The 21,879-nt window shown below is 37.7% G+C and overlaps 7 protein-coding genes across 7 annotated transcripts in view; all 7 read left to right on the top strand.

Moving 5' to 3' along the window:
• CBG06830 overlaps positions 1 to 3,954 on the top strand; it is a gene marked incomplete at both ends in the record, with an annotated part of 6,503 nt that extends 2,549 nt beyond the window's left edge. Inside the window, 6 exons of the mRNA XM_002642382.1 lie at positions 322 to 403; positions 900 to 992; positions 1,040 to 1,177; positions 3,351 to 3,485; positions 3,533 to 3,651; positions 3,826 to 3,954. Coding sequence (XP_002642428.1) covers positions 322 to 403; positions 900 to 992; positions 1,040 to 1,177; positions 3,351 to 3,485; positions 3,533 to 3,651; positions 3,826 to 3,954 — 696 coding nt within the window. The remainder of the gene's footprint in view (positions 1 to 321; positions 404 to 899; positions 993 to 1,039; positions 1,178 to 3,350; positions 3,486 to 3,532; positions 3,652 to 3,825) is intronic.
• A 1,632-nt stretch (positions 3,955 to 5,586) lies between these two features.
• CBG06831 lies at positions 5,587 to 6,467 on the top strand (the record flags this gene model as incomplete). The annotated part of the gene is made up of 4 exons (XM_002642383.1): positions 5,587 to 5,650; positions 5,694 to 5,795; positions 6,066 to 6,280; positions 6,336 to 6,467. 4 exons carry the CDS (start codon positions 5,587 to 5,589, stop codon positions 6,465 to 6,467), a joined length of 513 nt encoding a protein of 170 aa, XP_002642429.1.
• Positions 6,468 to 7,387: 920 nt separating this feature from the next.
• Positions 7,388 to 8,671, top strand: CBG06832 (the record flags this gene model as incomplete). Its single annotated transcript, XM_002642384.1, has 2 exons — positions 7,388 to 7,439; positions 7,704 to 8,671. 2 exons carry the CDS (start codon positions 7,388 to 7,390, stop codon positions 8,669 to 8,671), a joined length of 1,020 nt encoding a protein of 339 aa, XP_002642430.1.
• A 497-nt stretch (positions 8,672 to 9,168) lies between these two features.
• Positions 9,169 to 9,761, top strand: CBG06833 (the record flags this gene model as incomplete). Its single annotated transcript, XM_045244352.1, has 4 exons — positions 9,169 to 9,184; positions 9,234 to 9,341; positions 9,387 to 9,550; positions 9,636 to 9,761. The coding sequence occupies 4 exons, from the start codon at positions 9,169 to 9,171 to the stop codon at positions 9,759 to 9,761; spliced, it is 414 nt and encodes a 137-aa protein (XP_045093322.1).
• Positions 9,762 to 10,498: 737 nt separating this feature from the next.
• On the top strand, positions 10,499 to 11,440 carry CBG06834 (the record flags this gene model as incomplete). Its single annotated transcript, XM_002642386.1, has 4 exons — positions 10,499 to 10,565; positions 10,623 to 10,760; positions 10,810 to 11,126; positions 11,198 to 11,440. 4 exons carry the CDS (start codon positions 10,499 to 10,501, stop codon positions 11,438 to 11,440), a joined length of 765 nt encoding a protein of 254 aa, XP_002642432.1.
• Positions 11,441 to 12,195: 755 nt separating this feature from the next.
• CBG06835 lies at positions 12,196 to 13,332 on the top strand (the record flags this gene model as incomplete). Its single annotated transcript, XM_002642387.1, has 5 exons — positions 12,196 to 12,261; positions 12,307 to 12,436; positions 12,486 to 12,880; positions 12,935 to 13,045; positions 13,210 to 13,332. The coding sequence occupies 5 exons, from the start codon at positions 12,196 to 12,198 to the stop codon at positions 13,330 to 13,332; spliced, it is 825 nt and encodes a 274-aa protein (XP_002642433.1).
• A 1,287-nt stretch (positions 13,333 to 14,619) lies between these two features.
• Positions 14,620 to 19,420, top strand: CBG06836 (the record flags this gene model as incomplete). Its single annotated transcript, XM_002642388.1, has 13 exons — positions 14,620 to 14,674; positions 14,732 to 15,108; positions 15,476 to 15,561; positions 17,117 to 17,207; positions 17,252 to 17,350; positions 17,397 to 17,510; positions 17,851 to 17,909; positions 18,104 to 18,194; positions 18,239 to 18,337; positions 18,384 to 18,458; positions 18,540 to 18,661; positions 18,708 to 19,265; positions 19,312 to 19,420. The coding sequence occupies 13 exons, from the start codon at positions 14,620 to 14,622 to the stop codon at positions 19,418 to 19,420; spliced, it is 1,935 nt and encodes a 644-aa protein (XP_002642434.1).
• Positions 19,421 to 21,879: the final 2,459 nt, after the last annotated feature.

Below are 21,879 nucleotides of genomic sequence, written 5' to 3'. Positions count from 1 at the left end.
TTTTGTCTGATTCGCGAACGGATCCGTTTTTCCATCATTCGCAAGCGGATCGGATACGGAGTTCGCGAACGGACAGAATACGGAGGAATACGGAATAATGTGCTGTGGTTTTCTGAAAACGGGTCGCGTGCGGTCCGTATGCGGTTCCTATTTCAACCGCGCGCGAACGCTGAGCGTCCTTAACGGATCCGTTCGCATTTTACCTGTGAAGAAATCATGGAAAATTGCTCAAAACAGACCAAATTAAGCAAAAATAGCCTCACTTTGTGGATAGCTGGTTGTCAGGATTACTGTAGATGATTTAATTTTCCAACTTTTCAGATTGTCGCGTCTCGGGATTACTGTAGTGTTTTTGTAGAGTTTCCTAATGTTCTGAATTACTCAATGGTTACTGTAGATAAATGTAATTCTCATTTTTTTGATAATTTTGAATTTTAGAACTACTGTAGATTTGAACAATTGCGCATCTAAATGTTCTATTCTGGAAAGACCCATATTTTGAAATTTCCTTCCCCACTTTTTGTTTTTCCTATTCGGGAAAAAAGTCTGCCGAGAGTACCAAATCAAAACATCCCAAATGAAGGGGAGGTCACCAGGTGGCGCGCTCCTGGGCTTCTTTCTTCACCAAATTCAAATTTCTGATTTCTATACCAGCAGTAGAATAAATAGAAATGGAGCAGACAGATTTTATGAATTTTGAAAATAAACCAGCTCGTAAGTCTTTGCATGTTTATATATCTGCCCTGCTTTTCAAGTATGGTGTCTTGTAAAATGACAACAGATTTGATGATTGGTTTTTGAGAAGATCGTACTAGTTGAATCACCGTCCAGATGAGCTAATTATTTGAAAATTCTCCATGAATAATTTGTAACTCTACTCTATACAAATAGAATTTCAGATTCCTGCACAACGTGTGGTCGGCTATTCACTACATTAAGCAATCGAAATAGGCATATTGCAGAGAATCATGGCGTTGGAGAAAGGAAAATCCGTAAGTCTGATTTTCACTACTGAATCATAAACTCTGTACAATTTCAGACAAATGTGAGTTGTGCTCAAATTCATTCGTTCGGAAACATCAACTCAAAGTACACCAAGAATTTGTCCACAAGTTTCCAGTCGTCCGTCAAAAACGGTCAACAGTAAAAGTTCATGCATTTTTGGTGGATGGAAAATGTAAGCTAAGGGAGCAGAAAAACATAAATTATGGAACTTTAAGATAACTGTTTGTATTGTGAGAGTACGTTTACGAGAAAAGATTATCACACTCGCCACGTGAAGAGGATGCATTCCGAAATGATCTCGAAAGAAGAAGATGAAAGCAATAAGGCGAATACTGTAAATAGAACAAGTTAATTGTTTTTCATTCATACTGTTACAGACTGCTAAAACTCCTGAACTTGTCCCCAATCTGTCACAATTTCTGCTCAATTTCCTGCCGAGTACGGGAGAAAATCCTGCTCCCATTCAAGAAGAAAACGAAGCTCCAACGAAAATATGATTTTGTGAAGAAAACCGGGTTGGTACTGATAATTCTGGCTTCTAATTCTTTATCTTTTTCCCGTGTCTTCATTTTTGAGGTATTGTAACTTAACGTACAACCTGTATTAGAAGGGTCGGTTCTTTTGTTGTTTCATTGTATCTTCGAAGGGTCCTTCTTTTTTGCCTATAAAAAAATTGTATCCTAAAAACCGTTGTATTCTTATTCTAAATTCAGGAAAATCTACGAACTTCACAAAATTGAGCAACTTTCAAAGGAAAAAAGATGAAGTTCCAGTTTTAAGGAACCTTTTTAAAACAGGTTTTACGGTATTCGGAGTATGTTGGTCCATCTTGTTTTTTTGAATGATGGTCCATCTTGTTTATCTTTCCCTATTGTTGCAATTTTGTTTTCGATTATTTGGAAAAAATACCTTTAGGCTCAACTGATGCTGATAAAATTTTGTTCCAGGTTTCTATTTCTTCAACAAAAAAGTGGTCAAGATTAGCCAAAACAAAACCTAATTTTATTGTTTTTTTTTCTTGAAAATTAGCAGGCGAGATATCTAGATTTTTTTTTTTAAATGAAGAACCACAAAAAGAGTTTCATTTAGAAATTACCCAAAAACAAAATGAAAAGCAAACACTTTCTCCTCTGCTTCATTTCTGGTAATACTCTGTACCTATCCCATGACATTTTCTAATTTTGCAACTAATATGTTTTTGTATCTCAAAATTATTATGAGCTTTTTTGAAAATGACAAAATCTAGGTTAGGGATCAGAAATCGGTGGAAGAGCAGATTTCGAAAAAAAAAAGAGGAAAACACCCCTAACAAAATTTTCAAAGTGTATGGAAACTTGACAAATCCAGACTCTTGATAATGGTCAAAATAAGCAAAATGAACGGAAAAATACGTTTTTGTGTATTTTATCGACCGGTACTGGAAATAAATTCTTTATCGAATTTTGGATGATTTCCAAACAGTTCCTTTCTGCTCCATTTTTTTGTAATTTTTCAATTGCTAACTTAAAATTTCTACCATTTCGAGAATCAACTTCTGCGAGAATATGCTTCACAGTCCCAGTCAGCAAGATTGGGAGGACCGCCTCACGAGACACAACTCTACCAAATACCCATATAAGAAATCAAAACATCCCCCATTTGAAGAGACGGGAGACAGGTGTTGCCTTTTTCTCTTATTCCCCTCGACAGAGAATAGCTTTAAATTTGTTGTGTTCTATTCGCGAAGAAGCAGAGTCATTATCGATTTGAGAAATGGAGAACATGGACTCGGCGGATTTTCGATATCCAAAAACTTGTAAGTGATTTTTCAGGTTGAATTGTAATACTATTTTTAATGGGGTCAAGAAAGGGTAGCAAAAAAAGCAACACAAAAGTAAAAAAACCAAATCCTAAAATGTTTCTTATGAGATGATTCAGGATTAGGAAAACATTTTTTAAAAGCAAGTAATTCTCATAGATTTTTTAAAGATAATTGTCCAACGTGTGGAAGGGCATTTGTGCGAAGAGGTGCAATGGTTAGGCACATCGGACTGATTCATGGCGATGATAGGGTGGAATTTTGTAAGTCTTTTCTGTCAGAAAATTCAGAATAGAAGTTACCGCAATCTTTCTAATTGAATTTTATTTTGATATTGTCTAGGTCAAAAACTTTCCGGACTCATATTGATAAGATATCAGGCTTAGAATAAAAGCAGGAACTTGATGAACCTCTTATGAATTTATCTCTGTCACTGTGAAAAATATAAAAAAATTTCCTTAAAAATTTTTTTTGAGGTTTCTGAGAGTCTCGAAAACTTCAGCTTCATTAGGTTTAACAAAAACCAATTACGATACTTCAATTTCAGACAACTGTAATCTCTGCTCATCCACGTTCACTGCGGAATCTCGTCTTAAAAGACACCAACAAACCAAGCACCATGCTTCGAAAACGACGAGCAGGAAAACAATTCAACTCGAAGCATCCGAAGTTGATGGAAAATGTTTGTTGGAAAAAAAAATAGTAAAACTCAATCATGCAAAAATTCAGATCACTGTTTACACTGCGAAAATTCGTGCGTCACTAGAAATGGCCTCATTCGCCACATTAACAGATGTCACTCAGATATGAATCCACGGGATGTGGAGAATGATATCAACGAGGCTGCGGTAAGAAGAAAATTCTGTAAAAGTGACTTTGAATATAATTCGAAGCCGAAGAATTGAACTTCAAAACCGAAAATTTGTTTTCATAAAAGGGTTATTTAAATCTTGCCAAGTTTCCAAGACCAGGCTCAAAAAATAAATAAAAAAAGTTAAAACTAAAGAACCCGCACATTATAGGCATCTCCAACTCCGCAATTCTCTTCAAATGCTCTCCAGATTCTTCTCAATCTCCAAAATTCGATGCCAGCGAAGGAGACTCCAAAGAAGAAGAGCTTCCGTGTTGAAGATCTCATCGATATCAACTGAGCCTTCCGTACAGATTCCAAATTTATATTCACATTGTGTCTACTAGAACGCCACTCCTATATGTATTTGAACTTTGAGCTCGATTGTCTTGGTTTCTGTGAAAGGTATCAAAAATTTGTCAATCGAGGAAATTTTGGTGACATTATGACAAATGTTTTATCAGTTGACAGATTTTCGATATCTTTTATAGAAACCGATAATTGAGGTCAATGTCCGAAATTATCGATACCCTTTTTCTGTAATCCATTAAATCGTTTTCCTATTGTTATCTCATGATTGTTATTGATTATTCTGTTATCTTTTTTGTTTTTTTTTTCAATAAATTCTCAATTCTCAAATGCCTAATTTCCAGCTTTCCTTATGCCAAAAAATGTTTTCCACTCTGGATAACAACATCGGGAATCAAAACATTCAAAGAGGCGGTCGCCAGGTGGCCTCGACTTTTTTGCATAGACAAAAAATCGCCCACTCCCATTCGAAAAATTCAAATATTCTCTATCAAAATGAAGGGACAAGATTATTGCAAAAAATTGTAGATTTCAGAAAGTTATTCCAGAAAAACATTACAGATTTCAAAAGGATTCAAATTGCAAACCGCATTACCAATTGCTCAGGCTGCAGCCGAGAAACTACCGTATACCCTTTTTTCTTATGTCTCTCCCTATTCCAAGTCAACAGACAGTTTGATTTTTTCTTCATTTTTCAAATCTGCTCCTCTCCAGATTTTTGATCTATCACCTATTCTCATAAAAATCTCACATTAATCGTGAGATACAAAAACCCATTAGTTGCAAAATTAGAAAATGTCATGGGATAGGTACAGAGTGTTACCAGGAAAAACAACAGAAAATGTGAGAAAAGAAAACAGGTATTTGCTTTCCATTCTGTTCTTGAGAAATTCGTAAATAAACTATTTCCCTGGTCGATAATCAAAATAATTGAAGGTTACGGTAGTTGTCCTTTTGGGATCTTCGGGCACGGTCACCGGCATTTCTCTTCCACAGCTTTGATTTTTTAAGTCAGAATGACATCTTTCGATAGACAAATTATTAGAAGGTGTACGGTATTCAATGCTAATCCTCGATTTTCTCTAATTTCCTCATTATATAGTATTTTTTGTTGTTCAAAATGCTTTATTATTCTCATTTTCAAACATCCAACTTCCCGCCTTTTTTCAAGACACCGACATTCGAAAAAGCATATCCAAGGCTAGGGCCACTCGAGGCGCGCTTTTCTCGTATCTTCTTGTATAGAACAGATGCGAATGTTTTGTAACTATTCCAGACACACCAATTGTCTTGTTTCCTATTTTTCTACACATTCAACATGAAGAATCCACGGAGATATATTAGGCTAGTATGACAAGTAAACGTCGATGGGCGTGTTTATGAATATCGAAACATAAAATACCGTAGTCTAGACACGCGTATCAAAACTTCCTTATTTATCCAATTAGGCAGTGTATCTAGGAATTCCCAGACCGTTCTTCGACCTTTCTTACTGTAGAACACATCTTGAAAACGAGTCTGATCATCTTTCCTTCTTTTAAGCCAATTCTGGAAAGTTGAAAAACTCTGAAAAAATATTAATACGAATTAACAATATTTTTATCTTAAATATTCAATTTCAGAAATGTCACTTCCATTTGCTCCATCTAGCATCAATCAAAACCGAAATGCTATCCAAGAGAACAATCGTAAGTTGAATAGAAAGTTCCAATTCAAATAAATAATTTTCAGTGACCTGTCAAACTTGCGGATTCGTCTTCAAAAACAGGATATATCTGAAAGGGCATAACAAGAAAAATCAAGGAAAATGCAAACCACTTCCCGAGAAGAAATGTAATTTTTATCATTTTACCGTAAAACCTCTAATAGAACGACACCCGGATCGTCCACTTTGAGCCTATATATCTCATTTTCTGTGAAAGATATCAAAAAGTGGCTAACTAGTAAAATGTTGCTGATATCCTGATAAACATTTTACTAGTTAACCACTTTTTGATATCTTTCAAAAGAAATGAGATATATAGGCTCAAAGTGGGACGATCCGGAAAATGTCGTTCTATTAGAGGTTTTACGGTAATTTAGAAATAATTTGATAATTTTCAGTTTCCTGTGAGCTCTGCCCAAGCAGTTTTGCACAAAGGTCTGGTCTCAGCAGACATGTTAGTGTGAAGCATGGATCTCCGAAGATCCATTTGGAGAATGAAATCGCTCGGTTCAAAGCGTCAGATCCCGACTTCAATGAGTCTCAATTTCTACAAGACGTTTTTATGGCTTACTACTCAATCCAAAAAATGATTGAGAACAAAGAAAATGAACCAGTGAGTTTTGAATATCGAAACTAGCTTTATTGAAGATCAAATTTACCACTTTCAGATTTCGGAGACCTTTCTGACTCAACCGATGGCTGAAGATGTGTCTGACAGCGTGAGGAGTCCATTAGGATTTGGGATCGACCGTTTTCTAGAACCACTCGAATCAAACTCGATGTGTAAAATTAATTGCTAGAATAATTCGTTACTTTCGTGTCATTTAACTTCTTTGAATGATATTTCAGTTCCAATATCAAGTCCGCCAATTGCAAAAATGTCCTCAATCCCATCAATCAATCCTAGTTATTCTTTTACCTTGAATTGTGTTAGACCATTTTTGTTTTTCACTATCGGTCATAAAATAAATCTATAAATATCACAAACCAAGAGATGGTATTCATTTAAGTACATTCTAATACTCTACATAAAATCACGATGTACAAAGTATCGATCCCAATTCCATACTGCACATAAAAGAGAGCAGTGTGTTGAGTGCGTAATCCCCTCGTCGGAACTCCACCAACGATAGAAGACGTTCTCTTTCACGTCTTCTTGTGCGATTCGCCTCGTACACGACCTTGTCCTTCATTGTGGATTAGACCTATCTAGCTAACTTTTTGTTTACTTCTCCTCTACGCCGCTTGTGAAAATTCATCGTGGAACGATTGATTTTCCATTCATTACAGGACAAACTGCTAGTTAAAACGAGTCTAGTTTTCAAATTGAATTTAGAAAAGATTGTTTCAAAGGGTCACAAAATATTATAGCGCTAGAAGAACCGGATGCTCATGCTTCAAATCAATAGTCCGGAGCTTCTGAAAACTCGACAAATAACTTTCTTATTTCATGATTAACGTACTATAAAGTACCAACCTGATATTCTTCAAAAAAGAGTACGGTAGAAGATCCACGAATACCCGAACAGAAAACCCAGAAAAAGTGGGCACGCCCACTATTACGCAATGGATTCTGATGGACAACGAGAGAAGACATCTACGTATTCTTGTATGACTCCTCTTATACACGACCATCGACACCTTTCCTCCCAATTCCCTCTTATTATTCTTATAAATAGGACACTACTCAATTCTCTCATAAAGTGATACTTTTCCAGAAATGTCTTCGCAACTTCCATCTTCTAAAGCAGTCACGCAAAAGAATGCTAAAAGTTGGCTTTTACTTTTTTCTGAAAACTCTTTTTTTTACTGTTCCCAATCAAAATATTATGTTTTTCGTTGAAGAACGGAGAAAGAGGCGCGCGAGAGTTAAAGAGTCAAACTTTCGGCGGCCTGTGGTCTCGCAACGATCACGACCGCCGGGCGTGAAAACGGAGTTTTCAAACCATTCTACGCAATTTTAACGAGGGTCCCAGCCCGCCCGCCTGGGGAAGAGGAATAAAGAAGGGCAAAAGAGTTTATAAACTAATTTTCAGAAGGCCCCAAAAAGGATTACATCGAAGAGATCGAGAGACAAGCAGGGAAAGAATTCCAGACGCACCTGGACAAGCTCAAAGCGGCTCCACTGGAATCTAAGGCCTCGTCGACTGCTCTGGCTTATAAAGCAGAGAACAAGAGGAGGAAGGATTGGATAATTGAGAAGAGACTTCCGTTGAATGAGTCTTCCTTTTTGTTGTATTTGGTCGATCGAGCGAAAGGAATTGGAAGCAGCGCTCTGTCGAAAATATCGGCTGCATATCAAGCTGCAAACCAAGGAATTTCGGCCATCGGAGCAACTTTCGTTTCGGACGTAATCAAGTCAAAGAGGAGGGAGGAGGTTCAGGGCAAGAAGACTGTAGTTGAGGTGACCATTCAAGACGTCGAGAAGATCACCAAACTAGCGATGGACGAGATTACTCCGGCCAGAGATCGATATGCACTGTTGGCAATCTTTTCCTTTCACGTCATGCTGAGAGCTTCGGAAGCCGCCGAGATCAAGTGGGAAGGAGTGACGCAAAAAGATGGGATGATTGAGGTACACGTGGAGAAGGCCAAGAATGACCAGTGGAGACTAGGACGATCATCGTTCTTCAACTATGATCCAGGAAGTGACGCGGATATTCTCATGTGTAGATGGAGGATTCACTCAAGAGGAAAGTGTCCGTACGTTTTCTCGAATCTTGATGGTTCAAAGAAACTGACGAAATCGTCGATCTCTGCACTAGCCACTAAGATGCTGGCGGCAATTGGAAAATCTGGAGCCACCCATCACGCTTTCCGGAGAGGAGGAGCGAATCACATGAGGGCGACAGGATATTCAATGGAGGAGATTCAATCAAGAGGGAGATGGAGATCGCTGGCAGGTCTACAACGATACATCAAGGATGTGCCGAGAGCCCAAGGATGCCTGCATCCCCAAGAGAACGGAATTGGAGTCGAGGAGGACGACGAAGATTTCGAGTAATAATTATCATTTTAGTTTATTGTTGATTAACTAGTGTTTTGTGTTTATACTAATTTATCGATATCGCTTCATACTTTTATCATGTTCCATTTCTATCGACTCTCAAACCCCTTGTTTTTACTAGTAGTTTTTAGTGTTTGTTTAGACCAATCTTTCCATATTCCCGTTTTCGACACTCGGTTGTCATTTGTTTTTTTGTTGTGAGCTGAACTCAAAGCATAGCGCTGTCATGTACTAACACCATCATACGACCTTATTAATTGAACGTAAAACCTATGTATAATGAACTTGTAAGATCAAAACCCTCTTTCAAAGTGATGAAACAGAAAAACATATTCTCTTGGAGCGTAGAGGAAGGAGAATCTTAATTTTCAGTTCCTTGCGAATTCTGCCCTAAGGAATTCTCAAAAAGATCGTAATTGAATAACCACAGAAAAAAGGATCATAATGCTCCAGAAATTTTTACTAAAAGATGGTTGGATATAACAAAATCGAGAATGGAAGGAGCTATTTGTTAGTTTGAATAGTGTCCACACACAGAAATCAAAATTTTGAATTACAGACAAATGCAGAATTTGCCAGAAATGTTACTGCTCGACATACAGCTTGAAGAAACATTTGAAAGAGAAACATGAGAATCAACCGATCAATCCGGGACAGTGTCCTCCAGGTAAAACAATGGGTATCAAAATAAATACAAGTTGAGAAATTTCAGCCAAGTGCTTTTTGTGTAAGGAGAAGTTTTGGACTCTGCCTGCATTGTTCAAGCATATTAATACTCAGCATGAAGGAAAAGTCCAACACGCTGGTATTTTCACGAGAATGTCGGTCACAGGGACTGTCCCTCCGGAACAAGATGCCAACAAGGAAAACAACGTGGTCAGTTAAGAATAAGTCATTCGCGTCTTGTCGGGAACTGTATTAGAAATCGCAGACAAAAAAACAAATGGACTTTGCATTCCAGATTTCCGAATCGCTTGCATCTTCTTCTTCTTCTGGAACTCTACCCTCTGATTCCCCGGCCAATACTCTACCAGCATTTCCGAATAGAAATAGGACGCCATTTATGATCAACGACATTCTGAATTAGAAAATCCCACTTCGTTTTGTTTTTCTTTCCCATACCTCGTCTCAATTTTTTCTTTTTATACTTCAAACTACATCTCTGAAAATCGCAAAATACTTGCTGTCTTCAATCTGATCTAAATTCCAGCATCACCTACCATAACACTAATAACGTTTTATTTTTTAACATAATAAACATTCCATACATCTCAAGGCACAAAATGAGAAAAATACTAGAATGTCTACGATAGAAGGACAATTTCAAACGCCTTCAGATAACTTATGGTATTGTCAGAAAAATTCAAAGAAATACACGTTTAGCATCTTATACCCTTACCTTTTTCGGTATTTTATATCTTCGCGAAGATACAACACGACACGGTGTACAGAAGAATACCTGCGCTCTCCCTCTATCTTCGGCTCAATAACCGTACTTCGATTGCCCATCCGTTCGTTTTGAAGGTTACGCAACACACCAAAACAGAAGTCGAGAGAGGGGGGATGACACCAAATCGAAAACACTTGGAAGGTACAGTATCATCAGGGCAATACGTCCCGAAGAGCACCACTCTACACCTAAAAAAGAAGAACACGCCCACTATTACGCAATGAATACTGATGGACCACGAGAGGCGACATCTATGTATTCTTGTATGACTTCTCTCATTCACGACCATCGACACCTTCCCTCATCATTTTCTCTTAATAATCTTATAATGAGTACACTGCTCAATTCTCGTTTAAAGTGGAACTTTTCCAGAAATGTCTGCACAACTCTTCTCGTCTAAAGCTCACCAAACAACTCCATTCTCGCAAAAGAAAACTAAATGTAGGTTTTTTTTTCTAAATTAGAATTATGGGCTCCAATCAAAATCTTAATTTTCAGTTGATTGCGATATTTGCTCTAAGCAACTTTCGTCAATATACAGATTGAACACCCATAGGGAAAGCGTTCACAAAGCTCCAGGAGTCTATTCGGAACTGGGAATGAATAAAAAAGAAGCGAGAATGGAACGGGCCATTCGTTAGTTTGAAAAGTATAGAAACACAAAAATCGACAACTTAAATTACAGATAAATGCAGAATTTGCCAAAAAGAGTACTGCCGGAGAAACAGCTTGACGATACATTTTAGAGAGAAACACGGAAACCAACCAATCACGTCGGAACAACGGACAAAGACAACGTCTATCAGAACAAATGTATTTGGAGGAAATTCAACAGAGTGCTTGTTGTGTGATGAACAGTTTATGACTCGAGGAGCATTGTTCAAGCATATGAACACCCAACACAGAGATGAGTTGGAGGTTGCTGGAATTCTCTGCCGAATGTCTGAATACGAGAAGACGACAGTCCCTCAGGATGCGAAGAAAAACAAGGAAAATAACTCGGTAGGTTCAGAATAAGTTATGCATTAGCGATTATTATAGTTTCCGTTTTTCTCAGTGCTCCACATTTTCAGGTTACCTCCCATATCCCTGTTCCGGCTTCGATCTCTATTTGGGCTCCGATTCTTGTTCCAACTCCGATATCTGTATCAGCTCCGATCTCTTTCCGGGCTCCGATCTCTGTACCAGCTCCAATTTCCGCTCCAGCTCCAGCTCCGCCAGTGACTCAAAATGTCGTTGGGAAGCAGGAACTTATGATCGAAAAAATCATGAAAAAGAAACCGCTTTTCAGTGTTGAAAATATTCTCAAAATTTAGTTGATGTTATTGATTCTGTTGTTCTTCGTCTGAACTTTTAAATTGCACACCCTCTTCCATATTCCTCTTTTTCCAATCAATCACTATAGGGTTTCGTTATATGTACTTTATTATAATATACTTTGAAACTCTCTTTCTATGTATTTTTCGTTTTGAAAGCTCATCTTGACAGTAACCCATTCAAAAACAGCCCATCGACTCTAGCTAGGGTGTATGTTTTTTATTAGAGAATTTACGATGATTATTCTCAAATTTTCTTAATCTTGTTCTCGTTATCGCTTTTTTTCTCGACCTGCGAGCAGGATGAGCTTCCATAATAATTGAGATTCGAAAATCTCGGCATATAGATAACCCATCAACTGCCGACCGCTATTTACCTTTACTAATATGCTTTCAACGAATCTAACAGTCATAAATAATTTTGAAACATTTCCACTATCTTAACCTCTCCATCTCTATCTAAATCGTTTATCTAAAACATCTGGTGGTGCTTGTAAACCTATCGCATTACAGGCGGGAAAAGTTCCCGCCAAAAAGAGAGGGCATGCCGACACCTTCCGACGAGCAGAAGCAGATCGTAAATAGATTATAAACAAATCAAAAAGGGGGATGGTCCACGAGACAGACTCCGCCCATCGGATATAAAAAGAAGCCAGATGAGTCAGTCGGATGTCATAACCATTCGAGAGACCTGCTCTTCTGTCTGGTTTTCTCTTGTGTTCTCCCAACTCGGTCTAATTGTACTCTGTCAAAAAATGAGCAACTTGGATCCCACTATTCCTCTGCATTTGGACATTCCAGTGTTGAAGTCACTTCCTAAGGTAAGTCATTGAATATATTTTTAGAAATAAGAAAAATCATTTCAGAATACCTCTTCCTCTGACCTTCTGATGCCAGTTTTGTCTCCAGAATACCCCATTACCTTATCTGTGAAACCAAATAACCAGACGATTGTCAAATCTTGTGGAAAATCATCTAAGTCTAAAGCTGCACCTTGTAAGACCCCTCTAATGTTCTTCTCACTTCTTCCAATCTCAAATTTCAGACTTCTACGCATGTCATATCTGTGCTGAAACCTTCAAAACCCCGACGCTTCTCCATCGTCATCAATGCAAAGCTTACAACACGAAGAACATTTGTATCATTTGTGACACCTACCTCCCACCCAATCAGCCACCCAAACATCATCTCCACTTTGCTCATAGTATTGTTAAGCCAGTAGAATGTGGATGCTGCTCATGGACTTTTCGGAATATTCACGAGAAAAACAATCACAGAAGATGGCTTATCAGTGGAGTTGTCGGTGGTAATGGGTTCACTATTCCGGTGATTTTGAATGGTTCAAAACCGGGAACATTCATGAAATTCTCCGATCGATTTGATAAACGTGTCAGAGGACAATTAGAGGTTTGGCAGACAGTTAATCATAGAAAACTCTCGGTGAGTACATCAAAGCTTCGCTTTTTGGAAATTATGTTTTTTGTTCATTTCCAGGCCTCCATGAGATCTCCATCAACCATTGGAAATTCCAATTGGCACGGAATGAATGCATTCAAGAACTTGCCAACGCTTACTGTTTTGGGGACGATCAATCAGAACCTCTTGGTGAGTTCAAAATGTACCGTAGTTTTTGCAAAGGCCTTTACCTCAAAATGCAAAGAAATGATTTTCATTTTTTAACTCGCGACTCCTAAATTTTTACTTCACCAGTTTTGCAATAAGAGATCCTATTAGAATAAGTTATAAGTCGAACAAACTTTGTATTCCAGAATTCCGGATCAATCGCGTCTTCTCCTCCCTCGTCTTCGTCTACTGACTCATCAGCCGATAGCTCTCCAATGACTCAGAATCGAAAATTGAACTCTTTTATGATGGACGATATTTTGAATTAGATAGGAAAACCCCTTCTGTTTTGTATCTAGAACTTTCATCTTTTTCAGGCTTTTTAGTCCCAGAAACATTCAATTCTGTTGTTTCCTTTTTACCTAATCTTTACCTTGTGCAACATACAAAACATTCCATTTTTGATGTCTATTTAGTTTTTCTCGATGTATCTCTTTCCAACTTTTCCTGTTTATTTCAACTGCCGTAACTAGAATCTCATAGGTCCCAAAAACATTTATTTTTAATTTTCACCTTCTTTTTTTGCCCAATTCTTCTCAACATACAAAGCATTCCATATTTGTTGTGTATTTAATTTTTTTGTACCATTCTAATTGTGAGCAACTGTGTTCTACAAAGCTGTGAATTCTAATTGTAAGTCACTGTTAATGTGAACCAATCTACTACTTATTGAATTTTAAAGGTGGGGGGACATGAAAAAAATAATGTTCTCGAAATTCCGTTCAAAGATGCCCCTCGAGGAGTTGAACTTGTGAAGGCGAGGATTGAGGGTGCGGCGCCGCTACCGACCGAGCCACGCGGGCAAAGAGAAAGCGGACGCCCGATTGCATACATAAAGGCGAGGACGACAGCTGTACGCAGAGTGACATTAAGCGTTGTACACCGTGACGGTAGAATGCATACTATAGCTACAAAAAAACTACGAAAAATCTCCTGTCCCCCCACCTTTAAAGGCTTATCTCCCGTAAATTCTAGCTCATATAATTTCAACTTCAAACTGATTTCCAGGTTTTATGCTATGAATAAAATTACGACTTGAAATAATTGACTCATCAAATTCAGTGGTTATATTTTGAAAGGCCCGCCTTGATTTTGGCAAAACTGTCAAAATTATGAAAAGTTCGAAGAAAACTACTCAGCTGTCGATTTGAAACTTCTGGTCAAATGATGTCGTTAGTTTAGCTTTTGAAAGAATATCATTTTTGGTCAGAAGTTGAAAGTTGAAGTACTACTGTAGGTGCCCTATATTAAAAATTAAGTCTGCGGGTATACCTAGTCCCCAGCGCTCCAGTAAGCCATTGAACCCAAAAGATCCATTCAACAGTAGCTATAACCTTTCCGAGGTAATAAGTTCCCTTATTCTTATTTCCAAAAGTCTCCCACATTATCGTTGTGAAACAAAAACATTGAGGCAGATGGTAGGAGGAGCAAATGTCAATAGGGGGAAAGGAGGAGGAGAGTGGTGAGTAACAATTGTATTCACATTTCATTCTTTTCTGGAGGTTCGAAAAAACGTCTGTCTCTATCTATCTTAATAGGTGTTTTTTTTTCAGAAAATGTCTACCGATACAGAGGAAGAACCGAAAGCCAACAACCAACAGAAAACTGAAGGTAAAGTCCAACTCGGAAGCTTTGGAGTTCTGCTATTCTAAAAATCTCTACTTTCAGTTCAATGCTCTTCGTGTGGAAAAGTATTGGCTTCTGTCAGAACTCTCTTGTTCCATAGAGAAAAATTACATTCCCATGAAAACAAATGTCTTCTCTGCAATCGCTTTCTCTTCTCCCATGAATCCCCGAAAGATCATCTCTCCAAATTCCACGAAATCAACCAACCGATTACCTGTTTCTGTTGTGGATGGACATTTTCAAATATGTCCGATCGCTGTGTCCATCGAGTTTTTTTCGAGAAAACTGGCTCACCTGTAGCGTTTTCAATAATTGTCAATGGATTGGAACCGGGAAGTTTAGCTCCAGAAAAGTACAGTAATCGAATTGTGGCAAAGACTGTTTTGAAGATTTGGCAAGGGCTCGCATTGGCTAACGAAGTGAGTTTTTTTTTGTTCATTTTTCCAAGCTTTTGCTGTCATCAATGTCCTGAGATATTGTGATAATGTCTGAGGTTTGAATGTTATACCGTAAAACCTGTAATAGAAGGGCCCCTAACTTTTCATGGGAGTTAATGCAGATGCTGACTACATCTAAGGGAACAGAACCCTAGGGGTGCAGCCAACTGATAAATTGTTTATCATAATATCACAAACATTTTATGCGTAGACGCATTTTTGATATCTTGCATAGGGATAGCGATAATTGAGCTCAAAGTTGATGGTTTAAATGGGTGTCCATTAAAGGAAATGGGGTACAGCTACTTGCAAGGATAACTTGAACTCATTTTTTGAAGTTAACTTTCAGAACCCACCCAACACAGACGCTCATTTGTTTGCAGTCTGGTCATACTTCTACAAGGACCAACCATTTCTGGATGCCGCCTCTGAATGGTACTGTACTCCAAACTATTTTTTTTTAACTTTTAAATTAATTTTTAAGGACTGAATCTTCACCAACTACACTCTATCCAAGCCCATCAACGGATCAAGGACACAAAAGTTACATGATCAAAGATCTTTTGGAGTTGGAGAAATAGACATCTCCCCCCTGTTTTCATAAAAATTGAAAACTACAGTATCCCTCTATAAATGACTCATTTCCCCCATATTTCCATTAGTCACATTTATGCATCGTTTTCGCAATAGGTCGTCTCTTGTTTCTCTGCAAAATGTTTCCTACTCCTTTTTTTGTCTTTTTGTTTCTCTAGTTGGTATATTGGGACTTCCTCTTTTTTATCATCTTCTCCATTTTTTTGTGTATTTTGAATTGATTTCATTTTTGTGCCCACAAATATATGTTAAAACTGCATAGAATCAAAGTCACAAGAAGTAGTAAGAAAAAATGGGAAAAAAACGAATAGTCATATTTTTCGTTATTTTTCTCTGTTCATTCAGACAGAAAAATATCGATTTTGTCGAAAAATAATAAAATTTGATGGTCTGAAAAAGTATGAACTCAATTATTTTGTTTTCTGTGAGCAATATCAGAATTTTTAAATTCTTCTGAAATTAAAGATTTTGAAAAACTGAAAACCTATAGTAGTATAATATCATGAATTCTTCATGGTTTATTGGAGAGATAAATTCAGAGCAAGGAAAAAGTCAAGAAGATTGGAAACCTACTAAAAGATATTACCTTGTCTTTGAGCCAAATTATGTCGATTCCTATGGGAAATATCAAAAGTCTGTCAACTGATAAAATATTTGCCATGATATCATCAACATTTTATCAATTGAAAGAGTTTCAATATCTCTGATATGAAATGAGATAATTGAGCATTTCGCGTATAAGGTGGCCTACTATTAGAGAATTTACGGAAGCTACTTTCAATTTTTCTATCCGTCCTTTTATGCTTTCATCAAATCTAACAATCGTGAAGCATTGTTAAACACCTCTGCTATCTGAATTTCTTTATCTCTGTCAAAAATGTGTATCTGAAGCATCTGCTGGTGCTTGTAAACCTATCAAATGACAATTACGCGCAAGAAGTTCCCTCCGAAAAGGAACGGCATGCCGACACCTTCCGAAAGAATCTCGCCGATGAGCAGAAGCAGATCGGAAACATATTATAAACAAATTGACTGTAGAAAAGGGGGATGATCCCATACAGACACCGTCCATAAGATCCAAAAAGAATAAGACAGAGGAGTCAGTCAGAAGCGTATCAAAAAATTATTCGAGAGACCGGCTAATTTTACCCGGTTAACTTTCGGGCTCGTAGTCTGACAAACAAATCAAGCTATAGATTCAACATTATAATATTTTAGAGATGTTCAGAGACAAACTAGAGAAAAGGGTGATTGTGAAAATGGAAGGAGCATAAGCCAGTCTGATAGCACGCTATACATTTTACAGTGCGAGTCTGAAATAATTTTTATCCAGACTTTCGAAACTTTTTAAAAACTCTTCATGACCTTTTTTGGTTCCTAATATTTATACTTTCAGGAAAATGGAGAAGCAACAGTCAACAGTTGAGCAGAGCAGCGGAACTCCAATTTCCACAGATACTTCGCCGCTTGCAAACTCAGGGACTACCGTAAGAGGGTAAATTTTGGTTGGAATTTAGAAAATTAGTTTCAGGTCCAATCACATAATCTACCTGTGTCCACTAACGACTCGATTCCCCCAAATGCAACTTCTGATCATCTCTTGAATAAAGACTTTGGAGATGTCAATATGGTTAGTGCCGAATGTATCAGAATTATCAATTGTTAGAAATTTTTAGGCTGGATCCTTGCTCCAAGTTCCAGGAAATTCCGGGTTCTTACTGACAATTACCGACTCGTCTTTCCCTGTGTCAGTGATCCAGACTATGGACTTGGCGGCTTTTGTCAATATGGTTAGTGACTAGAAAAATGATCAATGATGGAAGTTATCCGGACTGGCTCCTATACATGAAATCAGAAATGTGTCAACTGACAATTTTTATATTACGATGAACAATTTATCAATTGACAAATCATTTATACCTTTGAATGAAATCGAAAAAAACTTACTCAAAGTTAGAAGTCAGTGAAACACTCTATATTACAAGTTTTACAATATTTGTAAACACGATTTCGTCAAAAAGAAACAGACCAAATCTTGAAAAGTTCTTCTTCAGTTCAAAAAGTTGACCGTTTCAGGCGTCCGCTATCTTGCCTTCACTTAATCATACATCGAACTGAATTCTCATTGAGATCCTAAAGAATCGTATTGGTTCGCAAAACAGCTTCCCAGCCCAAAACCCAAATTCAATGTAAGTTCTTCAAATTTAAAATCAATATGTCAAATTAGTTTCTTAGCATTGACTATGTTTTCCAACGAAAATCATAACTAAGAATGCAAAAATCTGAACTCGTGCTTTATCTCAAGGGTCATTTTCTTATAAACTTTGCACTGCCCATCTGAAAATTGTTTGTATTTTTTGGTTCCCAAGTTTGACACTTTCAGGGAAATGGAGCAAGAGCAATCACCAGTCGAGAAAATCAGTGGAACTCCGACTTCCACAGCTTCTTCGTCGCTCACAGAACCAGACACGACTGTAAGCGAAGAAAATTTGGTTGGAAATTTCGAAATAAGTTGCAGGCCCAATCACATACTCTTCTTATGCCAGCCATGTTCACTAACGATTCGATTGCTCCAAATTCAAATTCTGATCATCTCCTGAAAAAAGAAGCCATAAAGGTTAGTGTTGAATATAACAGAATGGTCAATGTCTGAAATTTTCCAGACTGGATCCTTGTCTCAAATTCCAGAAGCTTCCGGACTCTCGATTACAAATATCGAATCGTCTTTGAATCTTGAGGTAAATTTTAATTTATTAGGCAAGGTGCTACTGTATTCCATAAAACATTCATTTCTAAATTTGAAAATTTAGTTTTTGCAGACCTCCACTTCCCTTGCTTTGCTTCTTGGTAACTCTGGCTCCTCTTCAAACCCCTTAATCCCATACACTTCACAAGATACTTCTGTTCGGTCGGCAAATTTGACAAACTCATCTAGTCCAGAGTAAGTTCTCCAATTCTGAAATCATTACAGCAAATTGGTATTTCAGCATCATCGTCGAGAAAGTGATTCCAAATAAGCGATTCAACACATGGTGCCTCGATCATGAAACTGGCAGAGAGGCATGGATTTGCGATGAAGTAATCCATTGGTTCTTCAACAAGCTTGTCAATAATCAATTCGATTTTGTGGATCCCTGCAGTTGGAAAATGTACAAGAGACACGGAGTGGCGAGCATCCAGAGAACCCTGAATCCCTCCAAAATGTATTTGTTCCCAGTTTGTGAGAAAAGCCATTGGATTCTTTTAATCTTTGATGCGTCGTCGATTTGGTATGCGGACAGTTTGAGAAAGGAGCCGCGCGGACATGTGAAAAAGTTTATGGATGAAATGAACAGAAACCGTCGCTACTTTGATCGTCCGAATCCGGCTCAAAGGGATGAAGTGAATTGTGGGATTCACGTTTGTCTCATGGCTCAATCAATTGTCAAAAATCAATTGTGGTACACGGAGGAAGATGTTCAAGTATTCAGAAGAGACACCAAGGCATTGCTCAAGGCACATGGATATATTCTGTTTTCCGAGCCGCACAGATCTGGTCCCAAGGGGTAACATAATTTCGTATAAATCACGTAATTTCTAAAAACATTTCAGGCAAGCCTCCCAGGAAACTATAGTTATTGATTCACCAGATTTGGAGAAGAGCAATTCTGCAAAAAGGACCAGTTTCGTGACCAATGACATCATTATACTCGAAGATTGAAAAATAATGTTTTACCTTCTACAGCTTTTTTTCTCAACTTCATTTTATCAATGTATTGTTTCCATTCACTAATCGATCAGTGTCTGTACTCGAAACTCCTAGTATTTACTAAATAATAAAAGCTTGAAGTTCTGTATGACATACTTTGATTACTTCTTTCCTTTGACAATCTTACAATTTATCATTTGACCCTTGCTTCAACCGGACGACGGTTGCTTGAGATTGTTCTCTATTCTTCTTCTTTTAAAAAATAATTATATTCATTAATAGCTTTAAACATAAATTTTTTTGAACCCAAGTTCGAGGGCTGAAACTTTATTGAGACTAACAAAAAAAGAATACTCTGTTTTCGAAATATTTCAAACTAACACAATTTTTCAAATCGTCTTCCTAAAGTGGTCTCAAATAGTTTAGCCACTCGATGATTTTCACGTCACCTCCCCAAAGTTCAATCGATCTGATGGCAATGCTTAGAATCCAGAAGTCAGTTAGAAAATCAGTACTGTGTTTACAACGTTCAAGTTGCAGGATTTTTCAGGATTGGGGGCTATATGAGTTGAGGGGTGCCACTAACAGTGCGCAGTTCTCTGCCACTCTTTCCCTTTTGGCTCCCGAGATTACAGGCTTTGAAATGTGGTCCCCTAGAAGTCAAATCAGCCCTTTAAAAGTAGGCTCACCCCTCAAAAAGTAGGCTCAACCCTTGAAAAGCAGACCTCAAAAACAGGCTCAGAAAAAAAGTTTTAAAGGGCTGATTTGTTTTCTAGGGGACTTTTTTTCTAAGCCTGTTTTCTAGGGAAACAAATTGAAAAGTGAGGAAGTGGTAATTCTATGGTAATTCCAATAAACTCAAGTTTCAGGAGTCTCCAGGATTTTGACAACTTCCAGGCTTCCAAGGACAACATCGAGGATGATCGTGGCTTGGATCGGATGTGAATGGAAGCGCGCTCGTTTGTTACTCGAGGGAGCATTCTTATTTTTCCGATTTTTCGGATTTTTTCTCTCTTCCAAAAATCCGACGTCTCGAGCGAGGATCGAACTCGGGTCGATCGCTTCACACACCGGCGTGTAAACCAGTGCACTATTCGATCGACAAAAGTCCCTGTTGCTTTTGATAAATAATTATCTTCCCATTTTTCTCACGTGAAAATTCGAAAATTACTTTCCTATTTTAAATTTCAATGAAGGCTGAATGGTTAACTGTTTCTAAAGTTTTTGAACTTCTTTCTATGGGTTTATAGTTTGAAAAAATCTGAATTCGATTTTTCAATTTTTTGCTTGTTTGGATTGGAATTTCAGAATTTTAAATTTGATTTCTAATATTTTCGAAAGTACTTTCACGTTTAAAGGGGGACTCCGGTCAAATTTTTTATTGCATTAAAATGTGTTAAAAGTTATCTATTTTCCTAATATTATTGCGAAAATTTTTTTTAAAAATCCGAAATCCCCGAAAAACGCCGTTGAAAAGGAAAAAAAAAATCAAAAAAGGTGCCGCCGAGGGACGAGGATTTTCAGTGAGAAACCTAGGCCACGCCAGCGACGCGACTTTCTTAACGGACAATTTTTCCGGATTTTTTTTTTCGCTTTTATCTCCGACAGGTAAAAAACGTTAAAAAACACTGTCGGACACTTGAAAATAATGCTATCAGGCGCCGTGGCATAGGTATCTCATTGCGCGGGAATTCAAATCATTGTCCTCGGCGGCCACATTTTTTGAATTTTNTTCAGTNNCCAACGGGGTTTTTATCTCGNGATTCAGATTTCTTTCGAATTTTTTCGCAATAATATTCGAAAAATAGATAACTTTTGAAACATTTTAATACAAAAAAAAATTTTTGGTCGGATTCCCCCTTTAATTTCTTTTTATTTATTTGCTGAATAGGGGTGCTAACAAGGGAAGGTTTTTTAGACAACGGTTGAGAATTTGCTCAAAATTTGCACACTTATAGTTTAAGACATGCTCTATACGATGACGAAAAAATTGTTAGCCCGTTCTCACTCCCAGGCCGAAAAACTTTGTCTGAAAATTTGGGCCCATTTCGGTGCGCTGGGGATGTCGGCTTCCCCTTCCCTCCTCTACCAATTCCGCGTGAAAGGGGGACTCCGACCATAAAATTATGTTTGATTTTTTTTGTTTCAATATGTTCTCGAAGTAAGGTATTTTTATAATACTAATACGAAAAAATTCAGAAAAAAGTCGAAGTCCCTGAAAAACGCCGACAAAATTGAAGCGCCGCTCAGTTCTCGCCAACGAGGGACTAGAAAAATCTTGAGTTCGGCCACGCGGCCACACATTTTTCAATCCAATTTTCGCCGTTCTCAGCCGTTTTTTTTCTGTAATTTCCGTAAGAATGAAACTGTTTCATCAACTATTATATAAAGACGGCAAAAAAGTGTGTTCAAGTCGACATTGATTACACGAGCGATGGAGAAGCGACGCTGTCCGTCAGAAAAAGTAAACA

Source organism: Caenorhabditis briggsae (assembly GCF_000004555.2).
Source record: "Caenorhabditis briggsae complete genome, chrIII, whole genome shotgun sequence".
NCBI lineage: Eukaryota > Metazoa > Nematoda > Chromadorea > Rhabditida > Rhabditidae > Caenorhabditis > Caenorhabditis briggsae.
Note: the sequence above shows the minus strand (reverse complement) of the source record. Positions and strands in the feature narration are given on the sequence as shown.